This window comes from Condylura cristata, unplaced genomic scaffold, assembly GCF_000260355.1.
Source record: "Condylura cristata isolate star-nosed mole 26May11 unplaced genomic scaffold, ConCri1.0 scaffold00024, whole genome shotgun sequence".
NCBI lineage: Eukaryota > Metazoa > Chordata > Mammalia > Eulipotyphla > Talpidae > Condylura > Condylura cristata.
The window spans coordinates 22357405-22382317 of NW_004567125.1; the positions used below are offsets into that span (position 1 = coordinate 22357405).

The window sequence follows — 24913 nt, forward strand, 5'->3', positions numbered from 1 at the left end:
TCCCAGTCTCTTCTTGCTTTGGTGCACTCCAACTGTTGAAAGCAGCTGTTTGTTTTGTTCTGTTTTGTTTTGCTGGAGTTCTATTTCCCTAGAGAAATCATGTCCCTACCTCTGGTTGCCACTCAGCTGACTCCTGAGCAGTTCCCTCTTTGGGGGAAGTGGTTGTCCTGGTTTCATCTGACAGGTTGGCAGGAAGCTGGTCTGCAGACACTGAAGAGGGCACAAACGGGTGCCCTCATTTGGGAACCTCCTATAGGCCATCGGAGTAGTAATGTGATTGACAGTGGCCATTAGAAGGCCTGACTTCACCTCTGTAACCATTCACCCCAAAATAGATTGTTTCCTTGGAGCCAGCCCCCGTGGGTGGGCGGTGCCTACGAGGGCCGTGGGATGCCCAGGTCAGCAGATTGCTTTCGGTTCCGGCGGGTGCGGCTCGCCCAGAGTCACGTGTTCGCCCCGCCCTTCTGCAGTTCCCTAGACAACACCAGTCCCCGCCCACCGGCCGCGGAAGAACCGGTACCGCCCGCGGGACTTAAATTGCGGGCGAAGCGGCGGCGACAGGGACCCGCGCGCCATGCTCTGCGGCCCGCGGCACCTGCTCTGGCTCTGTTTACCGCTGCTGCTCGCGGGCACCTCTGGACAGCTCGGCGCCAGCCGGCCGGGCGCAGGCGCTGAAGAGGAGGACTCGGGCAGAGGCTGGCCCGGCGTCCGGGGCCTACGTGAGCAGCTGCGGGAGGCCACTGCCCTCTCCAAGCGGTACTTGTCCCTCCTTAGCTGTCGCATTTGGCCAGGGAAGTGTGAAGAGGACGCTGCAGCCTCTGCTCAATCTCAGGGTAAGACCCGGCTGCCTGCCGCAGCTTGGAGGCCAGGAGGTGCACCTACAGAGGGAATTGGGACTCGAGGGGGGGTGGGGTTACCGCTCCTCTCCTGCTGGGCTTCATGAGCTGGGCCTCGGCCAGCGCCTGCGCCACCAGCCTTCCTGTTCGCTCTGCTTTAGACCTGCTGTATTCTAAGGAGTCTTTGGGGCCAGGGGACCCAAGTGACCCTACCCATGGACAGGCCCAGCTGGCTCCCATCTCACCTGTTCTGACTCCTGGCAGCTGCATTCACTGTGCCATCCCCCAGACCACTGGCATCATTCCTAGGAACTGCCCTCCCTCACCTATATGACTATAAAGAATGTCCCAGATGGTGGCCCCAAGTGCTTTCTCAGGTGCCTCTAATGGAGGCAGAGTTGGGACTGGCAGGGTCACACCAGTCTTGGGTGTTTTTTTTGTTTTTTTCTTTCTTTTGGACCTGGCTCTGTCACTGACACTTTTGTTCTGTCACTTTTGTTCTGGCTCTGTCACTGACAAATTTTGTGGCAGGTTTTGTCACAACACTGTCATTGACCACATGATCCCTGAGCACCTTCCTGTCTCTGGATATTCTGGGTCCAGTGATGTTGATCTCATAATAAGACTTTATTGGTGCCAGCTACTGTTTGTGCCCCAACTAGAATGCAGACTTTGTGCAGGAAGGGTCTGGGAGTGAAGTGCGTGCAGTGGGCCCTGAGGGAGGAGAAAGGATGAACACTCCTGGATTACATCAAGTGGGCAATAAGAGTTCTTCAGGAGGTAATTCCTGGGGACCCCCAGCCTCACAGCTCTCCTTTTCCAGGCTGGAGCCTCCCCCTGTTGGGCCAGCAGTACCTTGATATCCTGACCACATGGTACTGCACCTTCCAGGATTGCTGTGACAGTGGGGACTGCAGGATCTCCAACAACTTCTCAGGTTGGACCTTGTATGGCCCCAAGGGCTCTGTGTATCTAGGGAGGGGACCAGCTGGTAGTACCCACTACTCAACTCCACCTTGTTCCCAACAGCTGGGCCACCAGACCCTGCAACCCTGTGGCTGAGAAGGAAGTCTGGCCTAGCAGGGGACCAACTGTTCTTAATAGGATGAATAAAAATAAATAAACATCTCCATAAAATATTTAGGGATCCTGAAACTCCAGGTGGGAACAGCATCATGGGAGTGGGAAGTGGGTTCCTCCTTCAAATAGGACTTTACCAGCTATTCTGGGATGTCATCAGACCATGCAGAAAGGGAGATTCCATTCTTCCTTCAAATGCAATCTTGATTTCAGAAACTAGCCTGTGATTCCTAGCTGTTTCAAGTTCTGCTGTGTGGTTTCTTGTTCTGAGGCTAAACAGGATAAATGATTCCAACTCAGAGCTAAGAGGTAGGCAAAGGCGGGGACTGAGCCTGGGTGGCCTCTTATGGTGACCTCTTTCCTGCCCACAGGCCTTGAGGCAGATCTGAAGGGGCGACTGCATGGCCAACATCTGGCTGGGGAGCTAGTCCTGAGAACCGTGAGGGGCTACTTAGAGCTGCCTCGGCCAGACAAAGCCCTGGTGCTTTCATTCCATGGTTGGTCAGGCACAGGCAAGAACTTCGTGGCAAGGATGCTGGCAGAGAACCTGTACCGGGATGGGCTAAACAGTGACTGTGTGCAGGTGTTCATTGCTACACTCCACTTTCCTCACCCCAAATATGTGGACCTGTACAAGGTGAGTCCTGTCATTGGAACTGGGGCAGGAATGAAAACAGCCGAAGGAGGAAGCTTCTGTTGGAACAGAGGCCCTGAAACCAGCCTTTCCTTGCAAGGAGGTGGGTGTTGGAGAAATCTTGGGGATCAGGAGGTGGAGCAGGTGACCTTTGGGGCAGAACCTGTAACTTAGAGATATCCAGTGCACAGATGAAGCCCTGGGCATGTGGAAAAAAGCCCGCTGTCCCAAGATTTGTGTCCTTATCAGCCAGACACTTAGCTTAAACAGATTCCAAGTATTCATTTTCTGTTATGAAAGTAGTGGAAATGTCACAGGAAATGTGGAGTAGAGAGACGCAATAACTATCAAAATCTCCCCCCATGGACACAGTTAGCACTATGATGTACTTCCTTAGTATTCCCTGTTTTTGTTGTTTAAGAGACATACTGTAAGTGGCTTTCCATCTCTCCCAAACTGCTCCTGTTATGCCAAGTGGGTGGACAAACTATCTTTGCCACTCTGTTATTTGGGACTCTTCTATTCAGACATGTAGTATTGAAAATGAGCCAGATGACCAAAATCCACTGCAGATTGCAGAAGATGGCTGTGTCTGTCTTTGGCTCTCAGTTCCAAATATATTTGGAGTGTGTTAACCTGGGAATATTATGTTAGCTTTGGAGGACAGAGACTGCCTAAATCACCTGGAAACGGCCTTGGAGGGCAGGGGAAATAAAATTTCCTAAGAGCAAGTGCCTGGTTAGCTGGAACTTTCCCAGAAAGAACTAGCTGGCTTTGACTGTAGCAAACCTGTTGTGGAGATCAGCATCCCCACTGAGAAAACTGACTGCATGGTCTTCCATACACACACTTGGGTGACAGAGGCTGAAGTCACAGTCCAGGGAAGCTAGAGGTGGGTAGGGAGTACCGGCCCTGTCTAGTGAACATGCAAAGCTGCATCTTTCCAACTGAAGGCCTGTTCTCTTACCTGGGGAGCCCCAGTTGTGAGTTGGCCGAGCCTGCTTTAGGTCTTCGCCGTATGTCTTCCTCAGGCTTCTAAGATCTCAGCCCAGTCTGGATTTCAGGACTGGGGACTGACTGCCTCGGAGCACTTGGGCCTGTGCCTGCCTGTCACCCTAATATTAGTACCTGATTGTGATACTCCTTGGGGAGGATGAGTCAATGGTTAGTTCTGAGAGGGGACCTCATCCTGGGGTGGAGGGAAGGAAAACTGGGATCTGGGCTTATTACCACGGGTAGGCAGGCTTCTCCTTCCTAGACTTGCCCCACCTGTTTGGTTTTCAAACCTGAGGGTCCATAGCAATCAGCAGGGGAACATTTGGCCACACATGCCTCCAAGGTGCATTTGGATTGGTCATTCTAGGGTGGAGCCCACGGGGGCAATCTGTTGCAGAAGCCCTAGGGAAGTCAGTGCCTCCTCAGAGTTGTCCTCATGTTTGGACGGAGTATGCCACCAGTTGGTGCCCAGCATCTCACTGTATCCTGTGCAGGAGAAGCTGGCAGACCAGATCAGGAAGACACAGGAGCGCTGCCGCCAGACCCTGTTCATTTTTGACGAGGCTGAGAAACTGCACCCAGGATTGCTGGAGGCCCTCCGGCCATACTTGGAACGCCAAGCACCTGAGGCACGTAGGGCCAATTCCCGAAAAACCATCATTCTTTTTCTCAGGTGAGCTCTGAAGAACTATAACTCGAAGGGGTTGTGGGGGTGGGGGGAACCCTCTGTGGTGCTGTATATGTCAGGTTTAGGAGCTGTTCCCTGGGATATAGTGGGCAGTGGAGGGCTTCCACACTCCCCTAAACTGCAGAACCTTTCTGCATGTGAAACCAATAGAAAAAAACTACTCTTAGGCCTCTCTGCTGTTGCCCTGGTTCCACCAGGCACTTCTGCAGGGTTGCAGGAACACTCACGGCACAGGCCAGGTAAGCCGCTCTGGCACCAGCTGCCGCTTGTTCAGCATAGCCCACGCCGGTGGTTCTCTAGGATGTGAATCTAGAGGATCAGTCTGCAACCTCAGGCTCCCTCCTTGTACTATAGCCTCTTCAGGGAGGGGCCCCTCATTCACTGGCCCCATCTTAGAAAGGCATTCATGGTCTTTTAAATTGTATTGTCACATTTCAGATGTAAAACAATTCAGTATTTGTCTGGTTGCTAAATGTTAAGTAGTTACACAGCTACCAAGTGGTTTAAGACTACATAAAAGATCATATGGCATTTGCTTTTTTCTAACTTAGTTCACTAAATGTAATGCCCTCATGGTCCATCCACTTTCACAAGTGGCAAGATTTCCTACTTTTAGGGATGAATAATACTCCACTGTATGTATATTCTTTCATATGTGTTTACACACCCTGCATTTTCTTTATCTAGTCATTCATCAGTGGATACTTGGACTATCCTCATATCTGAGGTTATTTCATCTTTCCATAATGCTGCAGTGAAGAGCATTTTTAGTGCTTTTATGGCTCCTGTGGGAATTCTCTCTGAGGAATCTCCATACTGTTTTTCAATTTTACATTCACTGCACCAATTTTCATTCCCATCAAAAGTGTACATAAGCTCCATTTTCTCCATCCTCTTGCCAATACTTCTCTTGTTTTTCTAACTTTCTATCAGGTGTAAGATGATATTTCATGGTGATTTGTATTTTCCTGATGACTAGTGATGTTGAGTACTTTTTCATGTACTTGTTGGCCACCTGTATGCCTTTGGAAAATAAATCTATTCAAATTTTATTTTTATTTCTTGATGCATACAAGAACTGGGGTGTACACTAGAGATGTGTGTGTTGGGAGTGGGGTGAGAGGATTTACCAGAGAAAGAGGGGAACAGAAGTGACTGAAATACTGCTGAGGGGAGCAGTGGGTGGGACAGGAGAGATCTGCTGCACCATTGTGGGTCATTTTCCTGGATGGGGATGAACTCATGCCACAGTGACTGCCAATAGCTTGATAGCGATGACTTTAATCTCTGTGCCACAGGGAGGCCTATTTGTTTTTAATGAAATTCATACTGAGTTGTAGAAGTTCATGCTTTTTTGAATATTAATCCTTTATCAAATATGACTTGCAAATATTTTCTCCATTTGGTAGTCTTTTCATTTTGTGGATAGTTTGCTGTGCAGTTTCTAGTTTGATATGATTGTTTATTACTGTCACTTTGCTTTTAGAGTCAGATCATTGCCAAGACCTATGTCAAGGGGCTTACCACTTGTTTTTTCTTTGTTTTATGGCATCAATCTTGTGTTGAAGCCTTCGATCCATTTCGTGTATGGTATAAGACAATGGCCTATTTCCATTCTTTGGCGTATGGTTGTCCTTTTCCAGCACCCTTTATTGAAGACACTTTCCTTTTCCCTCTGTGTACTCATGCTCCTTTGTCATGAACTCATTAGCCATTCACATGTGGGTTTATTTTTGGATTCTCTATTCTTTTTTGGTGGTTGTCTGTTTTATGCCAACACCATGCTGTTTGATTACTAGAACTTTGTATTACAAGTTGACATGTAACTCATGTATTGTGAGTTCCCTTTTAGTAGGGCATTAGGTTTTTAAGTCAACATGTTAGTTGAAAATTAAGTGCAAATTATCCTTGAAAATTCCAAAGGAGCTATTCTCTTTGGAAAATAGTTTCCCACTAAATGACCACTTCTTTCCCTAATCTTGTAAGGTCTGTTTCTTTTCTGAACATGAGAGTAAGCTACCAGCTTGAAATTCAGGTTATAATGTGTTGAATTAAAAGCATGCTTGCTCTTTAACCTGTCTTGGTATTGGTGGTCACACCATGCAGGAACTCGCTGCTTAACTGCTGCACTACAGTTCCTGCTTTTGTTGTCCCACTGTATGCCCCAAGCTTTGGAACTGGCTTTGTAAGAAGTGAACTTAGAAATCAACTTGTTCAAGAACCCCTTTTTGTGATGGCTTCAACTGAGAAACTCCTGCCTAAGGAATTACTTTTGGCCCTCATTGACCTCATTTGAAAGCTTTATAAGCAGCTCCTCAGAGAGTAAAAGTAGAAGCCAAACAAGTTACTTCTTCCTCATTCCTCATGTGCAGACCAGCATATGCTTGCAGGATTTCCCCCAGCTTTCTGCGGTAGCCTGTGAAGATTGAGAAGTAGGGGATCTGTTTTTTCACCCTGGTTAGGGGAGAGCAAAAAAGTAAGCTGTGGAGACAGATAAATTCCTTGTGGAAAACTATATAGCTGGGTTGGAATTTCAGTGTGTTGATGGCCAGTCCTTCCTGATCTATAAGTAAGGTATAGGGGACACTGTAGTGTGCTGTGAAGGAGGGCAGGCAACCCTTCCATGATGATCTTAAAAAGAAAGCTGAAAGATCCTCTGATAACAATTTTAGTGCTCAAATTCATGAGATGAAGCCAATGAACTCCTACCCCTAGTTTCTATTACTACCACTATTTCTGTGGTCCACTGGATTCAAAGGGCCAGCCCAACTCAGGGGTTCTCTTTTGTAGAATCTTCTGACTTTATACATAGCTTCCTCTCTCCCTACTGCCCATGGTCTCATGATCGTGGCCAGTCTTTCCCAAATCTAGGCCTCATGGATCTTGGCCAGTGCCTGGAATGGTGGCTGTGTTGACTTTCCCACCTGGCTTTCAGATTGGAGAACCTTCCCCTTCAGGTGCCAGGATTTTCTCTAGGCAAACTTTTTGGTCATTAACCACTGACAGCTATCCTCCAGCCCTGCCTCCCCCCCCCCCAAGCGACCTGGCCTTTGTGGACTGGCCCACGTGGTCTCTGGCAGAGACAGTGGAAACCATACAAACCTTACTGATGAGAGGATGTGGTCTTTTGTTCCAGTGACTCTAGTGTGGCCTGTGATTGCCAGTGGTGACACAAGGCCTAGGCACAACTGCAGGGAGTCCCGGGCCAGGCTGATGGTGCCTTTGCTGAGCCTGCCTTGTGTGGTGGCACAACTGTGAAGACAGCCATTAAAGCAGGGTGTGTGGTACATGTTTCTAAGTCTAGTTTGGTGAATCTGGGGCCTATTGGGCACAAAGCTAATTTTAACAGTACTTGCCTATTAGGAGGCTCTAACAGTAATGGGGTCTTGGCAGAACATGAACATAGAACTCTGAGCTATAGAACATAGGACCTCTTTTCATGAAAGGTGTAAAGTAAATGTAATTTTAACACCTATGCTTTTTGGGCTGTTGTCAGGAATAGAAATTACTTCAAAATTTAAAAGAACTATATGAAAATGTGGAGTCAGAGTTATTATATAGCAGTACACAGAAAGTGCTTGTGAAGGTGACCTTCAGTTTTCTAGCACAAGAAACTAATGCTCTTGTTAAGTTTATATTCTTTAGGAAGGACAAATATGGTGGGATTTGTTACCAGCGAGGCCTTCAAGTACCCTTCTTAAGGGGTATCAAGACTACGAACCAGTGAGATTAGACGTGCTGTCCTGTAGTTCTCTTCAGAATTTCTAGTCAGTAGGGACCTGGGAGGATATGGAAGGTAATTGAGAGGCCCCAGGAAGGTAAAATTGGTCTAAATATGGATGTTGGAACCAGGCTGCAATTGCTGAATATGGCAGTGAAGGGGCACAGGTTTTGACTGGGTGAGATAAAAACCGGTAGGTAACATGAAGAGAGATGAAGTGGAAGACAAATTAAGATGGGAGGTGGAGACAGTTTAGAGAGGTAACCATTTTCTAATAAGTTTTCACCACCTGCTATGCACTGATGTTAAATACAGGCTAATCTTCTGGTGAGTGACTATCACCAGCCTACCCAGCATGTCTGTGTAAATGTGCATTTGCTTCTCACATAGGATGCAGGATAGAGAAATCATTTGGTTTATAGGGAGGACCTGTCTCAGCTGATGCAACTGTGGTCATTCTTGTGCAGGCAGATCCAGGCAAATGACCTACCTGGGAGAGCTTCCTGCACCAGGATCAGGGAGGGTAGAGGGAAGGCAGCAGAAGCATCTTCGAAGCTGCTTTCCTGTGAACAGGTGTTAGGGGAACTCTGAGCAGAAGTGAAGGATGGCAGGACAAATGGATGTATATAGCTTTTTTTCCCAGCCATCCATAAATCCCTCTACCCCAACCCCTATCCAGCATGGGGGGCAGGATGGAAGGCAGAGTGGATGGATGTTGCCACCCCATTGCCTTTCTGCCATCCATTGGTTCTTTTTCAAGAAGTTACTTATGCATACAGAACTGGGGTACAGGAGAGGTCTGCCATGTGGGTCACCTCCCTGCTCGGGGGTTAAACTTGGACTGAGGTGGTTGCAGCCAGTGCTGTGTTTTAACCTGTTATACCACCAGGAAGGCCTCCATTGGCTTATTTCTAATTTCATGCCCCAAAAGATGTATTCAGTCCTCATAAATTGACTCGCTTTCTGTCTCACAGTAGTTTATCCTAGTGAATGTTCCATGTGCACTAGAAAAAGTGTGTATTGAGTAGAACACTCTGTAAATGTCAACTGCATCTCATCTAACTCATTGTTTATGGCCCTTTTGCTTGATTCTTGATATCTGTCTAGATGATTTGCCCATTGTTCTAAGTGGGGTGTCAGTTTCCTACTATTGGTTTCTGTCACTGTCTCCTTTTAGGATTGTTCATTACTTAGTCATCTTCTGGTTGTATAGGTCTTTTATCATTAAGTAGCATTCATCTTTATCTGTCTTATGTGATTAAGCAGAATATAGTAGGTTTTGTTTTTTAAGCCATCTAGCCATGACAGCTTTTGGTTGTGGAGTTCAATCCATTTACATCAAGAATCTATTAGTGGTTCCTGCTATTAAATTGCCTTGCTCATTTTTTTTTTTCTACTTAGATGAAAAGACCACCTTTCAACATTTTCTTGTAAGCAACCTACTCATTACCAATTTATACTGCCCCTTTCCTTAAGTCTTCTCATCACCTCTATCATTGTAAAGAACTCCCCGACTAGCTTTCTGCAGCTATGCATGACTCCTCAATCGCTGTAGTCCTACAATGATCTTGGTGTAGGGTGACCCAATCAGGCTAAGTTCAAACCCATTGAATGATTCATTCAAAGGTTCTCCACACCAGCCTTCATGCCACCTGCCTCATGTTTGTTGATTACAGTACATTTATACAGAAGCTTCATACTGCTTCTGAAGCCTTCTCCTTGGGCCTTGTTCCTGCATTTGCCAGGTCCTGGAATTGCACACACACAAACCTCTTCTGCACAGAAGGGGAAGAGTCACATCATACTTCTTTGCATTCCCAGCAGTCTCTTAAGTCAAAAAGAAGCTAGACAGTATATAGGTGGTAAAGCAAGCTGTCTTTCGTGTACAAGTCATAATCTCCTGAGAGAGGGAAAACCCAGGTTCCTCAACCTCCAGTTTTTGTTCAGGTTTCCATACAGTGACCTAAGTAATGAGGAAAACCACAGAAATCTGTTATTTCTTTCAGTAACCTTGGAGGCAAAGTCGTCAATGAAGTGGTTCTGAATCTACTTAAGGCTGGATGGTCCCGAGAAGAAATTACTATTGAACATTTAGAGCCCCACCTCCAGGCTGAGATTGTGGCATCCACAGGTAAGGGACTCCTTGACACATAGAAAATAAGCCTCTAGTAAAAGCCATAGGGTGATAGGCTTGTCCAGTTATGAGGTGGGCAGAGCACACCTCAGGGAAGCACAGGAAAACAAGCTGAACTCCTTTTCTGAAAATATTCCTCAGAAGAGCATAGTGTGCCCCCACCTTGGGTATATAGGCAGTGGTTCAGGCTGTAGATAGGGCTATGTCATCAGGAAAACCCTGCAGTATGCATCTGTAATTTGGTTGGGGCATTCTGAGATCGAGCCTTGTCCAGGCTTTAGGATTGGGTTCAACCCCAGGTTAGATGCCACATAACTCTGGGTTCTGATTTCAGACAGTGGCTTTGGTAACAGTTGTATGGTGAAGGAAAACTTGATTGACTTCTTCGTCCCTTTCCTACCGCTGGAGTATCGCCACGTGAGGCTGTGTGCACGCGACGCTTTCCTGGGCCAGGAGCTTCTCTACACAGAAGAGGCACTGGATGAAATTGCCAAGATGATGACCTATGTCCCCAAGGAGGAGCAGCTCTTCTCTTCCCAGGGCTGCAAGTCTATCTCTCAGAGAATTAACTATTTCTTACCTTAGGGGAAGGCAAAGACTTCCTGAAGCAGCCTCCTTTCCAGGAACAGGACCATAATGGGTGGGAGAATGACGCTGGCATCCAGCAGTCACGAACACACAAGTGGTATGAAAAAGGCAGGCCTTAAAGTCAGAAGTAGAGCCACTTCTTTAAGATCACATAGTGCCTTAAAATGGGGGCAGGTGACTAGAGAAAATACTATGGGAGGCAAATTCCAAGGGCCTACTCCCACCTCAGTGCTAATTTGCAGGTGCCCGAACCTGCTGGATCTTAAGTGACAAAGAAGGATAAAGTTCTGCTTACTGGCACCGTGGGTATACTCTGGTGTGCAGGGTATGGGTTAGCTTTCAAATCATTTCAGCAAAATCCCAAGCAAAAAGTACACAGAGAAAGAATTTTTAAAATAATCGTGGCAGTGTGTAGGCTGAGTTACTCTTCTGTAGCTCTAAGGGCTTTGAAGACATGACTCTCATGTAAACATTAAAATTTTGTATTTTTCTACAACCTTCACCCTACTTTCTTTTTCAAAGATTTATTAATTTATACAGAACTGGGGTGCAGGCCAGAGGCAAAGGGGTGGTGAGAGGATTCACCATAGAGTGGGGAGGCAGATCCACAAAGTACACTGCTGAGGGGAGCAGTGGGAAGTCACCTCTGGGGTGGGAACTCATGCGAAAGTGGCTTTAGCTTCTTAGTGCTGTGCTTTAACCCGCTGTGCCACCATGGAGGGACCTCACCCTACTTTCTAGTAAATGTGCTCACTCAGCAATGTGCCAAATGCTGGTTCACAGGGCGGAAGGAGTTTCCTTTGGGCCCACATTAGATAAGGCTTCCACAGCACATGATTCTTCTAAATGAAAACTGTACACCATGCTCCAGCTAGCTATATAATATAAAACATCCACTTTGAGGACTTAGTGGCCATGTGTAAAAATGTACACAGGTAGTACTCATTTTGTCCTTTTTCTGGAAAACCATACAGATTTTTTTTTTTTAAATTTGTGATTATCTTTAGCCCTGGTAAGACTGAACACTGTCCTTCTACCATTTAACAGTTTATTGCTCCTAATTTCCTCAAATAACTGCCACAAGACTAGGAATACCTGCCCAGAACACTATAAATACATAAATGAATTAATGAAACACTTCTATATCATTCATGAGATAAAAGTCAACATGGCCCAACTGGGGCTATTATAGCTACTGGCTAACTGGCTCCATCTAAACATTTTGGGAAGAATACACAGATTACCCAATGCTATTAAGATACCCAGCTTTTAAATCTTAGTTCACTTTGACTTTAAAAGGTACCTTTTGGTCTCAATCACAGAATAGCTGAAATCCTTTTAGCACTGGCTAGCCATGTCCAACGTCATAAACACAGGGTTTGAACCTATTAAAACCTCGGCATCCAAGACAAAGTAGCTCATAATAGCTCACAACACTCAAGCTAGAGGGCCCAGCCTGGAGCCATCATTCAGCCACTTAATAACCACTGAGATCACAGGAAAGCTATTCATCTCAGTCAAGCCACGGTTTCCCCTATTGTAAAAGTAAGCATAACTATACCTACCTCACAGGACAGTTGAGTTCATCCTTATAAAAAAAATCCTAAAATAAACCAAAAACTGGGAGAAGGACTGAAGGGGCAGTGTGAGCTGCAAAAGCTTATGTTTAGTGCCATTCTGATGGGCATCCTGTGTGCACCACTGGTTACTGACAATTAAAACATTACCTGCACAGGTTTTATAATTAAATACCAAATTGAACCAGATTATTCCCTGTGAGATTCTACACCTCTTATTTATGCTGCTTTGGCTCAAAAACATTTTTACAACTCACAAGATTTAACTTAATCCTCAGAATTGACTTTAAAAGAATTACTCACCTTATATATGAATGAAGGTACATGCCTACACACATCTTGTATACCAGTTAGGCTCCAGAAGTTGTTCTTGGCCAATTCCAAAAATGTAATCCATCAAAGGATGTGCATTTGCACCTATAGCAGACATCTACAAAATGTGCCCAGGATGTCTGCCAAATCAGCTTGTTTACCATACAGATACCTATTATATGCAGAGAGAAATTCTACTTATGTTTCCTGTCTGCTAAAGTTATGGGAGGAGCACTCCAATCACAAGTCTAGTTTGCCAATAAAATATTGCAACCTTTATTTAAAATACAAGTTGGCAAACCTTGTGAGACAACAGGCAGACGACAGCATTCCCCTTACAAGGGCCTCATTTATTTACATCAAGTTTAACACTGTTAGCAGTTCACAGTCAGACAACAAGGTGAGAGAATTAAATTAGAAAAAACAAAACAACTGAAAATATATTACAATAACAATAAAGAACAGATACCTGACAACACTGGTAGTGTGACCCATGATTGATGTGTTTTCAGTTAAGTCCCATATTGTCTCGCTGTGCCCTCTTAGTGATGCGCACAGTGCCAGGTCCACCAGACCTCACCCGCTGCACCCACCTTGTTCACACCTGCAAGTGTGACCTTTGGTATAAATATTTGATAAGTTTAAAAAGAGTCTGAATCATGTTTTAGGACAGTTGTGTCAATCACCATGAAATATTCAAATTTATTTTTAGTCAAATGTGTGTAAGACAGGTTTCTCCACTGATAGTCATGACTGAATCAGATTGCAAAGAAGACAAAACATGGGGTCTACTCAGGACATGCCTCCTCAGCTTAGTCGGCCTGTTCACGGCAAACACCAACCAGGGCACAGCTTCTATTCACCACAGGGAAAGATATGATTTACTTCTCTTCCACCTTCTCCCCTCTTTCTTAGTGAGAAAAACGGTATATGTACATAATGTGGACATAATATGTACCCTCAGATACAGATCTGAGATATGACAGTTTTCAAACACACACCCTAAAGAACTGTAAGATGAGTACCTCACTATCCTTTCTTGTTTCTGAGTACTAATTTCTCTTTAGGATAATCAGCCTAATCAAGGTGATTTCTCAGGATCTCAGAAAATTTCTCTCATACTAGAAGTTCATGAACCATAACCATCATGAAAAATGGCTTGTCAAATGGAGGAAGCTTGGTTGTTTTCTGGCCCTCATCAATCAGAACATCTTTGTCTACTGGCATTCTCATCACTCACAACATACAGTTTAATACTTCTGCACTGGACAGAAGAGCATTTGAGATTCACTACGATGACCCTAGGGCAATGTAGAATCCTTAATTATCTTTTGATTCAAGAATAAATTTGACATACTTGTGAGATTATGGTATAAAAACTGCTGAAAATTAATTATATGTGAAAATTTTATTAACCTAAGTCCCATTCTCCAAGTAAAGTTTATGGTGTATAATTACAGGATTTAAAACTGAGGCTTAGAAGCAAAATCTATGCCAGCTCCAGTCTTAAAACCCCCTTTTATTTGCTTTCTTACAGACTGCTAGCATCTGAAAAGCCCACAATCATTCTCTTAAGAATCACAATACTTGAGACCTCAAGTCCTGTGTATACAGGTCAGTAGCTGGGAGGGACACATAACATCCAGTAACTTGCTGCTTCCAATTACAGTGATGACAGACACTGGGCATGAACAGGGTGTGACATGAGGACACTAATGGGCTCTTTTCTCTGGTCTGCAGGTTTGAAGATCCACTCAAGTATCTGTGACCTCAGGCTGAGTTAGCTAGGCTGCTAATGGTTCAGGTCATTCAGCAGTGGGGAGGATAAAGGATATAATTTTTTCTACTAAAAGTAAACAGATGCAAACCTTTCATCATTAGTAGAAGCAAAGAAATGCATGCACTTGGAGGGAAGGATCCACTTAAGACTGAGTGTCCAGATCACCAAGTGGGAGAAAGAAAATAACCCTTTGTGAAATCAGCACCCCATGTTGGGAGAGTATCTGAAGTGAGACACTGAGCCACTGCTACCCATGAAGTTCATTTATGCCAGTTCTATAATCTACTTCAGTAATCACGCAAAAGCAGCCACACCCACAAGGTTCTTCCTCTGCGAAACTCATGAAGTCCATCTTTGAAGAGAAAGTTACCTAGAAACACTCTCTGCCACTCTAACAGCCTAGAGTCATGATAACCTGCTTTGTTTGGCCTTCTGGGGAAAGCAGGGGGTCATCTCATCACCTCACCCCAGAAGGAGCCTTCCCTAATTTCCTATCCTTAGGATCTAGATAGAACTAGAAACTAACGACTAATCTTGCACACATTGTCTCAGGATAGGAAAGATACTTCAGGATAAGCACGTTATCTTGGGGGTAGAATAGACACTCAGGTGGGTGAAAAGCAGCAGTTCTAGAACAGAAACTTTCTTCTTGGATATTGTAAACTTCACATAAAAACAGGCTGGTATTAAGGGAATTACCTGGAGGGTGGCCTGGAGCGGGGTGCAACCCACTCCGTAGTCCTGAAATCTCCCCATGCTTCCCTCGTCACACCGAAGGCAGGGAATGGCAGTGAGGTTCCAAGTCTTGAGAGTAGTTTTGTTACTCCAGGCACTATTAGTTTGCCAAGAAAAGCAAGCTTTGCATTAGAGTTTTCAAAGTCTGGAAGTTGGAAAGCTGGAAATTTGCCCAATGTATATAGATATCTTGATTGTTAAGGGTGGACAAGATGCATCAGTCCGAGTCTCCTGACATGAGTAGGGCTATGACTAGCAGCAGGTTCCCGGGCTGTGACAGGAAGCCTTAATGCTGCCTTTGAAGAGCTACAGGCTCCTTGGAGGCTGCCTTTCCTTTCTCTCCTGTTCCCAAATATCCTAAACCAAAGCAGGCATTTATAAAAGATGAGCTACAGTCTGGATAGAAGGAACACTGAGATAGTCAGCTGGATCTATTCATACAGAAGAGGAAACATATCCAGAGACCCACCCACATAAAGAGGACTAGCCACATCCAAGTAGTACAAGTTAACACAAGCAAGATGATGAAACCTCAAAGTCATCAAGAACAGAATCACTGCCAACCCCTATAAGCCCAATGCAAATTCCCATGGGAGATGGATAGTGATGATAACATTAGTAACAAAATGGCAGAGGTCAGAGTGTAGCTATAATTCAAGTGGCCACCAATGCAATTTACTCTTGGGTATTTATAAGCTCACAGGTAAGTCACAACCAGCTACTCTTTTTAGAAAAAAAATAACATAAATGTCAAGTCATTTATAACTGGAAGGAAATCCTAGAAAAGTAATTTCCGAAGTGCACTGTTTCTAGGGCTATCCAATCTCCCCACCAGCCCATCCCCCAAGGTCAGCCCCCCTCCCCCCAAACCAACAAAACCAAGCAGGACATAGGCTTAAAAAGACACTGTCAACATTAACAGGTAACAAGTCAGCTCCCACCATATTTAGGATACGAAACAGTTCAACATGTAGTGGACAAATGTATAAGGATAAGAGGGCCTCATTCTTGAATCAAGGTCCCTAGAAGAGATTCTCTGTTCTGTAGTAAACATACAGGATTCCTTTTAAAAGATTATATAATTAAACCAGAAGGTTGGTCCCTAGTTTTCTGAAGTCATTCAGCACTGATCTACCATTTTAGCAAAACATTTACTATACCTGCACATACTCATTTAGCAGTTTCATATTTATAAGTGTAATAAATTACCAAGGTGATTGTTTATATATCTGCATCTTCAGGTCCCCCACGGATAAGAGATTATGTCAACTGGCATCTAACCAACTGTTCTATCTTCTAAACAGATAATAATACAAGCTTAGAATTATATTACATTTGATATTTTCTCCAAAGTGCTTTCACATACATTATATCTCAGTCATTAAAATAATACAGAATAAAGGTTTTCAGTTTTATTTTTTTAAGAAAAAGGAATGTAGGACTACGTTTTTTAAAACTTATGTTGGCATTTATTACAAAGTGCAGACTGCGGTGTCGCTGAGGTCTATCCAAAAGAATGACCCCATATCATTTCTCAAATTAGTGAAGTCTACTGAGCGCTGCTTTTCTGGTGTTGCCATTACTCAACATCCAAGCCACGAGAGGTCAGAGTGCCAGGAACATGTGCTTTAGAAAGTGTGCAGGATCATGCAGTCTGATTGTCTGAGCCACTTTTTTACTTTACAGTGTCTCACAAGGCAGCAGGAATGGTGGAAAGACCCCACAATCAGAAAGTCAAGAGACGCAAACTTGAGCCCTGGCTCTGCCACCAGTGAACTGCGCTGAGATTATGGGCAGATAACTGTCCATCCTTTCTTCTAATTCCTTAAGCTATAAAGAACAGTGCTGGGTGTCTAATAAAACACCGGGAGGGATCTCTGAAAAACATACTGGCTGTGACCCCCACCCCACTGGCAATTCTAACCTAGGGTGAGAACAATGCATCAGGCTTTTGTTGTCCTTTTAAGCCTTAGGGGGATTTTGTTGCACATCCCTGGCTAAGACTCACTGGACTATGTGTGGTGACAGAGGTGGTAGTAGTAATAGTAGTATTAGTAGTAAACATTTATGGAGTGTTCATTATATGCCAGGCACACAAGCTAAGTATAATTACACTATCTCATTTAATCCTTACAACAACCCTGAGGTAGTTACTATTATTATCCCTGTTTTCCAATAAGGAAACTAAGGCTCAGGAAGGTTAAATGATGGGCCTTCTGGACAGGCTTAAAGGTTTGAACTCTTACTCACTATGTAGCATTTTCAAACTCAAATTCCTCATGACGTTACATAAATAAATAAGGGCTGTGCCTTAGCAAAATCAGCATGGTTTATTAACTGCGTACTATTTTACTAGCCAACTTTCACTTAAGTTGTAAGAAAATTCCCAAAGTGCAGCTGGGATAGAGTCTCCACTATTAAATGACCTCAATATACTGAGGTCTTCTGTAAAAACACTTCATGAATTTCTTAGGGCCATTTTTTTTAAGGCGTATCTGAAAATCCCAATGGAAATGTATAGGAAAATATACATTTTACTTCTACACAAAGTCTTTTAAGAAAATACTTCATGTAAAACATAAGATGTATTCTAACAAAAGCACTAAGAAGTGTACACTGAAATTATATCTTAAATGAAAGGATTCAAGCTGTGGTAGTCCAAAGATAGACAGATAGATTAACAGCTTTAGAAATTTTCAACACCTTGTAGAAGGGCTTCTGCTCCTGCTTTGCTTTTAAACCAGATAGAATCATACTATTTTTTTGTCTCTACAAGCAGTTTTCTCTATTTTGAATTAAAATTTTTACATTTACAGGTTTGTTTGTTTTTTTAATCTGGTTCTTTTCAGGTAGAAAATAGGAGAAACTTAAGTTATATTTTCATAGTAAGTTGACAGTGCCTCTTTAACCTGAACCCTGAGCCCTCCACTCCAGAAGTCACACAGCATCTTGTGGGTGGGGTGTGCTACAGCAGCACTGCTACCGGACAGTGCTGAGAGAACCTATTCACCAACTTACTGAGCACCTGCAGCAGGCAAGTCAAGCCAGGTGCTGCCCTGAGTAAAACATGACCCTCAGCTTCATGTCTGCTCTTGGGTAAGAAAACCAGGGAGCACAGATACACTCAGTAGTGTTCCTCCAAGGCTTATTTTCAGAACTCTCAAGGGAAAAATAGATCCCTTGCTTAAAAAAAAAAAGGAAAGAAAAAAAAAACCCTGAAAAACAATTAGGATCCCCCAACTTGCATCCCACAATGACAGGGATAAACTTAAAGCAGCAGCATCATGTTCTAAAGTTTTAGCTTTCCCTGCCCCACCCTTAAAAGGTTAACTGCTAAAACAATTTTCAAGTTTATGGAAGTGTAGATGGCGGGGAGTGACAAAGAAGGTGGGAGGACTGTTGGAAAAGAGCTCAAGGAAATCATTTCCAGTCACAGGAGTTAACCAGGTCACTAGCTGCCCATGCTGCATTTGTAGGTTACTTACAGACAGGGGCCACCCAACCCCTGCATAAACTATTGGGTGCTGTTTCCTTCATTTTATCCTTCTCTTGGCCTCGGTGACCTTTGGAGCAAGCACCTAAGGATCAAGTTCTCCTTTCTAATGGAAATCAAATTCCCTCCTTGGTCTACAATGCCAGATTCTATCCAAAACATAGTTTCACACACCCTACCTACCCACCTTAGTACTTTAGCCCAATTAACATAATCTCAGCAATTACAAATTTTACTTCTGCTATTAAGCAAAGAGGATGAAAAGTTATCATAAAACACTGCCCTAAAGAGCTGTCCAGAGAGACTCTCAAAGGGATAGCTACACACTTACTTGCAAAAACACCCTTGAGAACATGTATTACTACCTTCATTTAATAGATTAAGAGATGGGACTGTGGCTTGACAGTGGATCAATAGGTTGAGTCAGGAAGAAAGCTGATTGTTCATCAATGCTGAATACCTTCTCCCTAAGTTAAAATTCCTTTGGGAGGAAAATATAATGCATTTCTTTTTCTTTTTCTTGTACTGAGTTTTTATGGGAGCAGGGGTTGGTAAAGTTTTAAAAAGAGAATGAAGTGGCAATGAGAATTAAACCAGATAGAAGATTAATATCTCACTTAGATTTAGTTCCATGTAATCCTAATTAACTTCCATAATTGTAAATGAGTGAGAAAAGAAAAGGCTTATTTCTCAATATTGGACATATTGGAGGGTTAAGTCAATAGGGTTCCATTATTATTTCCAGTTGTTCGTGGAAATGACCTGCCTGTCCTTCAGCTATGCATTCTTGAAATATAGGTGAAATGACAAAATAAATGTCAAAGAATATTCCCAGCATGATCTTTACAAACAAACATGATTGTGGCAGAGAAGGGTAATTGAGAGGAGAAAAGCATGTGTGAATCTGGGGGTGATTCAGAGAGTCACCCCTAACTTGGGGTGAGTTTCCTCCTAACTTGGGTTGCGTGGCACGGGAGGGGCAAAGTAAAGAGCGATTGTTAAGACCAAGCCACCTTGTCCTCTCAATCAATAGGTTTTGGGCCGGATGGTTGGGCTTCGAGAAGAGAACCTTTCCCTGGTACTTTAGTGATAAAGAAATACCCAGCATCTGAGTCGTTGGCCAGGACGTCAGTATGCAGGGGCATAGCATCAGGAGAGGATTCCCAGTGAGAACCCGTGAGAGACCCACTGATACCAAATACATTGCTGATTTGTGCCACGACTGCTGTCAGGAATCAAGGAAGACAGCCTGCCGCCTAACAAAGGGCAGAGCCCAACCACGAGAGACCCTTCTGCTGTCGTGTGTAGATAGGCACCCACAAGCAGGAAAACAAGAGAAGTCAGTCAAGGTTTTAGGAGGAGCTTTCAATATCCCTGACTCTTGCTTCCTGGAATTTTCTATTTCCTGCAGCAAAAAACACACCAATGGGAAACAGGAAAAGATCAAACAGATAGGGATTCCCCCAGTTTTGTATTCTAGCAATTGTGATTTTTACAAATCATGTTGCAGCAGCAGTGACCTTGTGGAAGCAAGACTATCAGTGGCTTCCAATAGCCTGAAAAACACTTCCCTTAGTGCACTTCCAATTTGCCCTTTCTTTCCCACCCAATTCACTTAGTGAGCTGGATAAAATTACCACTAGTACCTGCTGGCGCCCAGATCACCTCCTTCCTGTGGTACAGGACGAGCGCTGCAGCTCCCCACTATCTGGACACAGTTCCTAGGGCAGCCAGGTCTAACCAGCTCCCACCACTCTGGGCAAAAGTGGTTTGGATTTGGTTCTTCATGGCATAACATACATATGCTTCTTGGTCCAGTGCAGCTTCCAATCCCTTCCACAAATATTCTGCCCCCATCTAATTTTCCTCTCCTATGTGATTTTTGAGATGAACCTGTAAACGTGAGAACTCAGGGATCTGAGGTACTTCACATAAACACACTCAAGTATCAGTCTTTCATTTAAAAAAAAAAAAAAAAAACGAAAAAAAACAAAAACACAGGAAAGCAAGTCCCTCTTCCTTTTCCCTCAGATGTGTGCATCTTCCCACTAGGCTGGCAGTGGCTACCTCTGCACCACATCACTGATTTCCTGTACACACGATAATAAGTTATTAAGGACAGGGTTTGCCCCAGGGACACCAGCAGCTGCTGAAGACACCTGCAGCTCCTGCAGGCTAAGTTCCAGTTTGCTCACAGCCTCTCGGAAGGCAAATTTGTTGCGAGTTTGAGGGATGCAGTCCACATAGCCTGAGCAGTAGTCAAGCAGTTGGTGTCCAGTGTCTACCAGTTGACTGTTAGGCACAGGTTCCGTGATGGCACTGGACAGTAGGTCAGCACATTCCAGCAGGGCCTCTTTGCTGATTTTGTCTGCTGAGATTTTCTCAGCTGCCTGTTTGGTTTTTCTCAGAGCCACTTTAGTACCTGCTGTGCCGTTGGCCATTTTGGCTGGCGAGATGGATGAAGTGGGCAGAGGCACTTGAGGTGGAGGCATCACTGGCCTCCCAGCTTTCCCACTCATGGCCACCGCCCCGGGAGCTGCCTTTTTCGCTCCTTCTTGTATTTCTGACGTGGGTTGTCCTGCGGTGGGGGCAGCTGGCTCTTCTGTGGGGTCTGAGCTCATGGACGGATGCTGCAGTAGTCTCATCACTGGCGGTGGGGGTGGGGCACACTTTGGTTTTACCCGTCGGGGTCGGTCCTTGTCTCCAGAGGATGTAACCTGATGCTCAGATAAGAGCTTGAATTTATTCCCCTGAGAGTCTGTGCCAATGAGCTGCACGTCAGCTGGCGTGTGCTTCAGAGTGGGTGAGATAAGGACTGGCACTTTGTGGTTGTGAGTGGTTGGGAGGACTGCTGCAGCCTTGGCTGGAGACCAGCCTGCCTGTTCGCCATCCTCTGGGACTCCAGCCATGCCAAGTCGTGCTCCCCCATTCCTCTCCTTGCCCTTTGAGGTGGCTGCCACTCCTGACACCCCTAGCCCTGGAGAGTCCTTCTCTGTAATGGCTGGATCCCCAGAGGGGGTTCTGAGAGGAAGAGCCGTGGCTCCTCTGGGCAAAAGTTTGGCTTTTGGTCTCTCCCTGGTTGGAGCAGCACCTTCCTCTGGTTTTTTTGGAAGCATGTCATTGGCCCTGTCTACATTCTCTTCTGGCTGGGAAGAGGTGGACACTGTCCTTTCCAGCTGGAGTTTGGACCTCTGGCAGTTCCTGGGAAGGGTCATTGCCATCCTATCCTGCTCTGGAAGCCCTGAGGACATGGAAGATGTAGAGTTTGACCTTGGAAAAGGCTTGGAATTCTCATCACTGGCTGTGGGTTTACCTGCTCGTAAGCCCAATGTCTTTTTGATTAAGCGAGGTGTAAAGAAGCCTGTGATACCAGACCAGCCACCCCCAGCAGTGCCACTACCCCCACCCCCACCACCATCGTCATTACAGAGGTTCCTCTGGGCAAAGCTCCCCCCATAGCACTTGGGTGGTACCAGATTCGCCTCTTGCTGGGCAGGAGTGAAAGAGAACCCATCAGCATGCTGTAGAGAAGCAACAGATGAGAAGTTACCCGTGAGTTCATATTTCTTGTGGGGCTGATTCTCCATTTCTCGGAAGGAGCTGCTGCGTTTAGGTGGTGTGGGAGCATTTCTCTTTTTCATGAAGGAACTGAAGAAGCCTCCCTTCCTATCTCTGGTAAAGCATGTCTCTTTGGCATCTTCCAAGAGGCTGCTGGGTGACTTGTCTCTCTGCTTTCGAGGCAGTGCTGGGGACCCACTGGGGGCTTGTGTACTTCTAATGAATCCTAATGAGAAATGGCCAATCAGTAATGTGAAAGATAAGAAATGATTCCACTATATTTGAGTTACTAAGGCTGAACTACAGGAGTTTTGTCAACATCTATTAAATGTCAGGCATTGGCAGGACTCAAGAGGATATTAGTAAACACATTATCCTTTCAGACTGATTAGTGTTCCAAATGCAATGTGGGTTAAAATAGGAAAAATAGCCAATATTCATATTTTTTTCTGAATAAAAACTACAGCATAACCTAGCCTCATCAATAAGGTTCAATGAAGAAGTTTCTGCCAGAATTATATATAATATTACAAACAGTAATTATTTATCTGGGAATCAAGAGTTAAGGAAGTAGAGCAGGAGGTTCAACTGAATATTAAATGGATAGATAGGACTTCTAACACCAGCAATACAGACCAAGGACTAGAGTGGTAGGTAACACCAATGCCTTACTTTCCAGGGATGATAAACAGGAAAATGGAAATAAATATCATATTGCTCCATGGTTCTTTAAATGAGGCATTTTCTCACTAAAGCCCTATTTTGATTCTACCTGCTATGGACCCATACCTGGTGCTGAATTAGAAGCAGAATTTTCTGTAGCATCCTGTATCCCTTCAATGTTTTCCTTATTCTCCACCTGTTTCTTCAGCGTCCGGGTCTTGGAGGGAAGTATAGGTAATCGGGGCAAATATGGAACAACAGATGAGGAGGAGGCAGCTCTCCCAAGCTCCTCTGCTACTTCTGTGAAGAAGACAAGAGAACTGGTCAAAACAACAATTTTGTGACAGAGAAAAAGGAGCTTCTCTTCAGAAAAGGCACACAACAAGGAAAAAACTGGAGAATGGAATCCTAAAACATATCAGTGGAGCCACAGAGTATGTACCCTTGTTATGTCTGATTTATTTTGCATAATATTTTATCTGCATATCATGTGCATGCTGTTGCATATGGTAAGGTATTATTGTCCTTGCTATGTATTATTGAAATGTCTGAATATACCAAATAACCCATTCTCATTTTGATGGGTATTTAGGCTCTTTTGGATTATTATGACTATGTTGCTAGGACTATCCTGAGTCTCTTGTTTCACCTGAGTCTCCTTGGCATATTTCATGACTGCATGGCTGTTGGATGTGTATTTAGGAACAGGTTTGGTATTCATAAGGTACACAGTTCAATTTTGCTGGGTACTGCCAAACTGTCTCCCAAAAATGGCTATATCAACATATGTATCCACTAGCACTCCATGAAAGTTCTGGTTGTTCTTCTGCATGCTTGCCAAAGCTTGATGTTACCAGGTTTTCCTGCTTTGATTTTAATTTAAGCCACTCTGGGAGGTATATAGTGATAGCTCATTATTTTATTTTGTACCTCTCTGATGTTGAACATAGTTCCACGTGCTTATCGGTCACTTGGGTATCTTCATTTACTAAGTGCTTACTTAGAGGTTGGGGGGGGGGGGAGAAGCAGGTATTTACAGATTTTTTTATTTTTAGGTTGTATTTTGCACCAAAAGGAAGGTAGAACCTAATCCTTTCTATTCCATGCAAATGAAACAAGTGAGGTTCCTGAAAAAATGTTTACCTCATTAAACCTTCACTGACAAAACTTATCCATGGGCTCTGTGGCTTTTACTTCTGAATAAAAATGAACCAAAACAATTAAGTTGTGAAATTTGTAATTATTTTATAGCTCTTTAGGTAGTTGTTTAAAAAAATTAACTTCCCTTGGTGCATAGTTCAAGTCATGCCAATGAGATTCCTTACTTACACTGCCATACAAAGCAGTTTGAAGAGAGACATGAACCATAAAGATATAACCTCAAGGATGTTCTGTGTTTCTTGTCACCTGGAGGATTCTGAGGATGAGAACAATGGAGACACAAAAGTAAAGAACCTGAGTGGTCGCAGAATGTAGGAGAGGAAAAGGGAAAAAAAGATCTGCAGCTACTGGAGTCTGTGGCTTTAATGATCCCGAAGTTAACACCATTCTTGCTCTTCCATTTGGGTATGAGCCTATAAATCCTCCCTTTATTACTTTGGAAAGTTTGAATTTAGTTTGTTTAACTTAAAACTGAGTAATAAATACATCCTCTGAAAGTAGGAACTGTGCCTTATCACTGAGATGCTCAGATCTAGTTTAGTGCTTGCCTAGATTATGGGCTTAGTATGATGTAAGTGTAACAGGGTGGTCTCGTGGCAATCTGGCCATTTCTGACCCTTTGCCACAGGACCACTCTGTTACATAAGTAAATGAGACATTAAAAAAGGAAATAGAAGAAATTCAGGCGATGAAAAGGCCACTAGAAGAGATAAAGAATGCTGGGAAAAGTTATGAAAACAGAATAGATGAAATGGAAGAATGAATCAGCACCCTCGAAGACAAAGAAACAAAGAGAATTAAAAAAAGAAAAAGAAAAAGAAAGAGAAGTAAAAAGGAAAAGGAATGAAGAAACACTTTAAGAATATCTGACACCATTAGGAAAGGAAATATCAGAGTTATAGGTATCCCAGAAGGCGAAGAGAAAGGCCAAGGAATAGAGAAAATATTCACAGAGAT

At 44.1% G+C, this 24913-nt stretch overlaps 2 protein-coding genes across 6 annotated transcripts in view; one reads left to right on the top strand and one right to left on the bottom strand.

Annotated features, from left to right (window-relative positions):
* The first annotated feature begins 512 nt into the window (after window positions 1–512).
* TOR3A (torsin family 3, member A) lies at window positions 513–11181 on the top strand. Of its 2 annotated transcripts, XM_004688137.2 has the most exons (6): window positions 513–833; window positions 1660–1773; window positions 2288–2553; window positions 4041–4219; window positions 9962–10086; window positions 10424–11181. In XM_004688137.2, the coding sequence occupies exons 1-6, from the start codon at window positions 575–577 to the stop codon at window positions 10672–10674; spliced, it is 1194 nt and encodes a 397-aa protein (XP_004688194.1). In that variant the 5' UTR covers window positions 513–574; the 3' UTR covers window positions 10675–11181. The 2 variants fall into 2 exon arrangements, with proteins under 2 accessions (XP_004688194.1, XP_012584295.1); XM_012728841.1 differs by lacking the exon at window positions 1660–1773.
* Window positions 11182–20500: 9319 nt separating this feature from the next.
* Window positions 20501–24913, bottom strand: part of ABL2 (ABL proto-oncogene 2, non-receptor tyrosine kinase) — a 107130-nt gene continuing 102717 nt past the window's right edge. For 2 of the 4 annotated variants that reach the window (XM_004688523.2, XM_004688521.2), the window contains 3 exons: window positions 22922–23095; window positions 22125–22358; window positions 20623–21815 (listed from right to left, as the gene is read on the bottom strand). In XM_004688523.2, coding sequence (XP_004688580.1) covers window positions 20638–21815; window positions 22125–22358; window positions 22922–23095 — 1586 coding nt within the window. In that variant the 3' untranslated portion in view covers window positions 20623–20637. Of the gene's footprint in view, window positions 22359–22921; window positions 23096–24913 lie in introns of all 4 variants that reach the window. The other 2 variants (XM_004688518.2, XM_004688520.2) reach the window with 2 other exon arrangements.

Bases quoted from the DNA above. Each gene is read 5' to 3' on its own strand.
- TOR3A (XM_004688137.2), top strand. From the start codon at position 575: ATGCTCTGCGGCCCGCGGCACCTGCTCTGGCTCTGTTTACCGCTGCTG. The intron at 834-1,659 runs GTAAGACCCGGC...CTCCTTTTCCAG, and splicing joins AGCCTCTGCTCAATCTCAGG to GCTGGAGCCTCCCCCTGTTG. The intron at 4,220-9,961 runs GTGAGCTCTGAA...TATTTCTTTCAG, and splicing joins ACCATCATTCTTTTTCTCAG to TAACCTTGGAGGCAAAGTCG.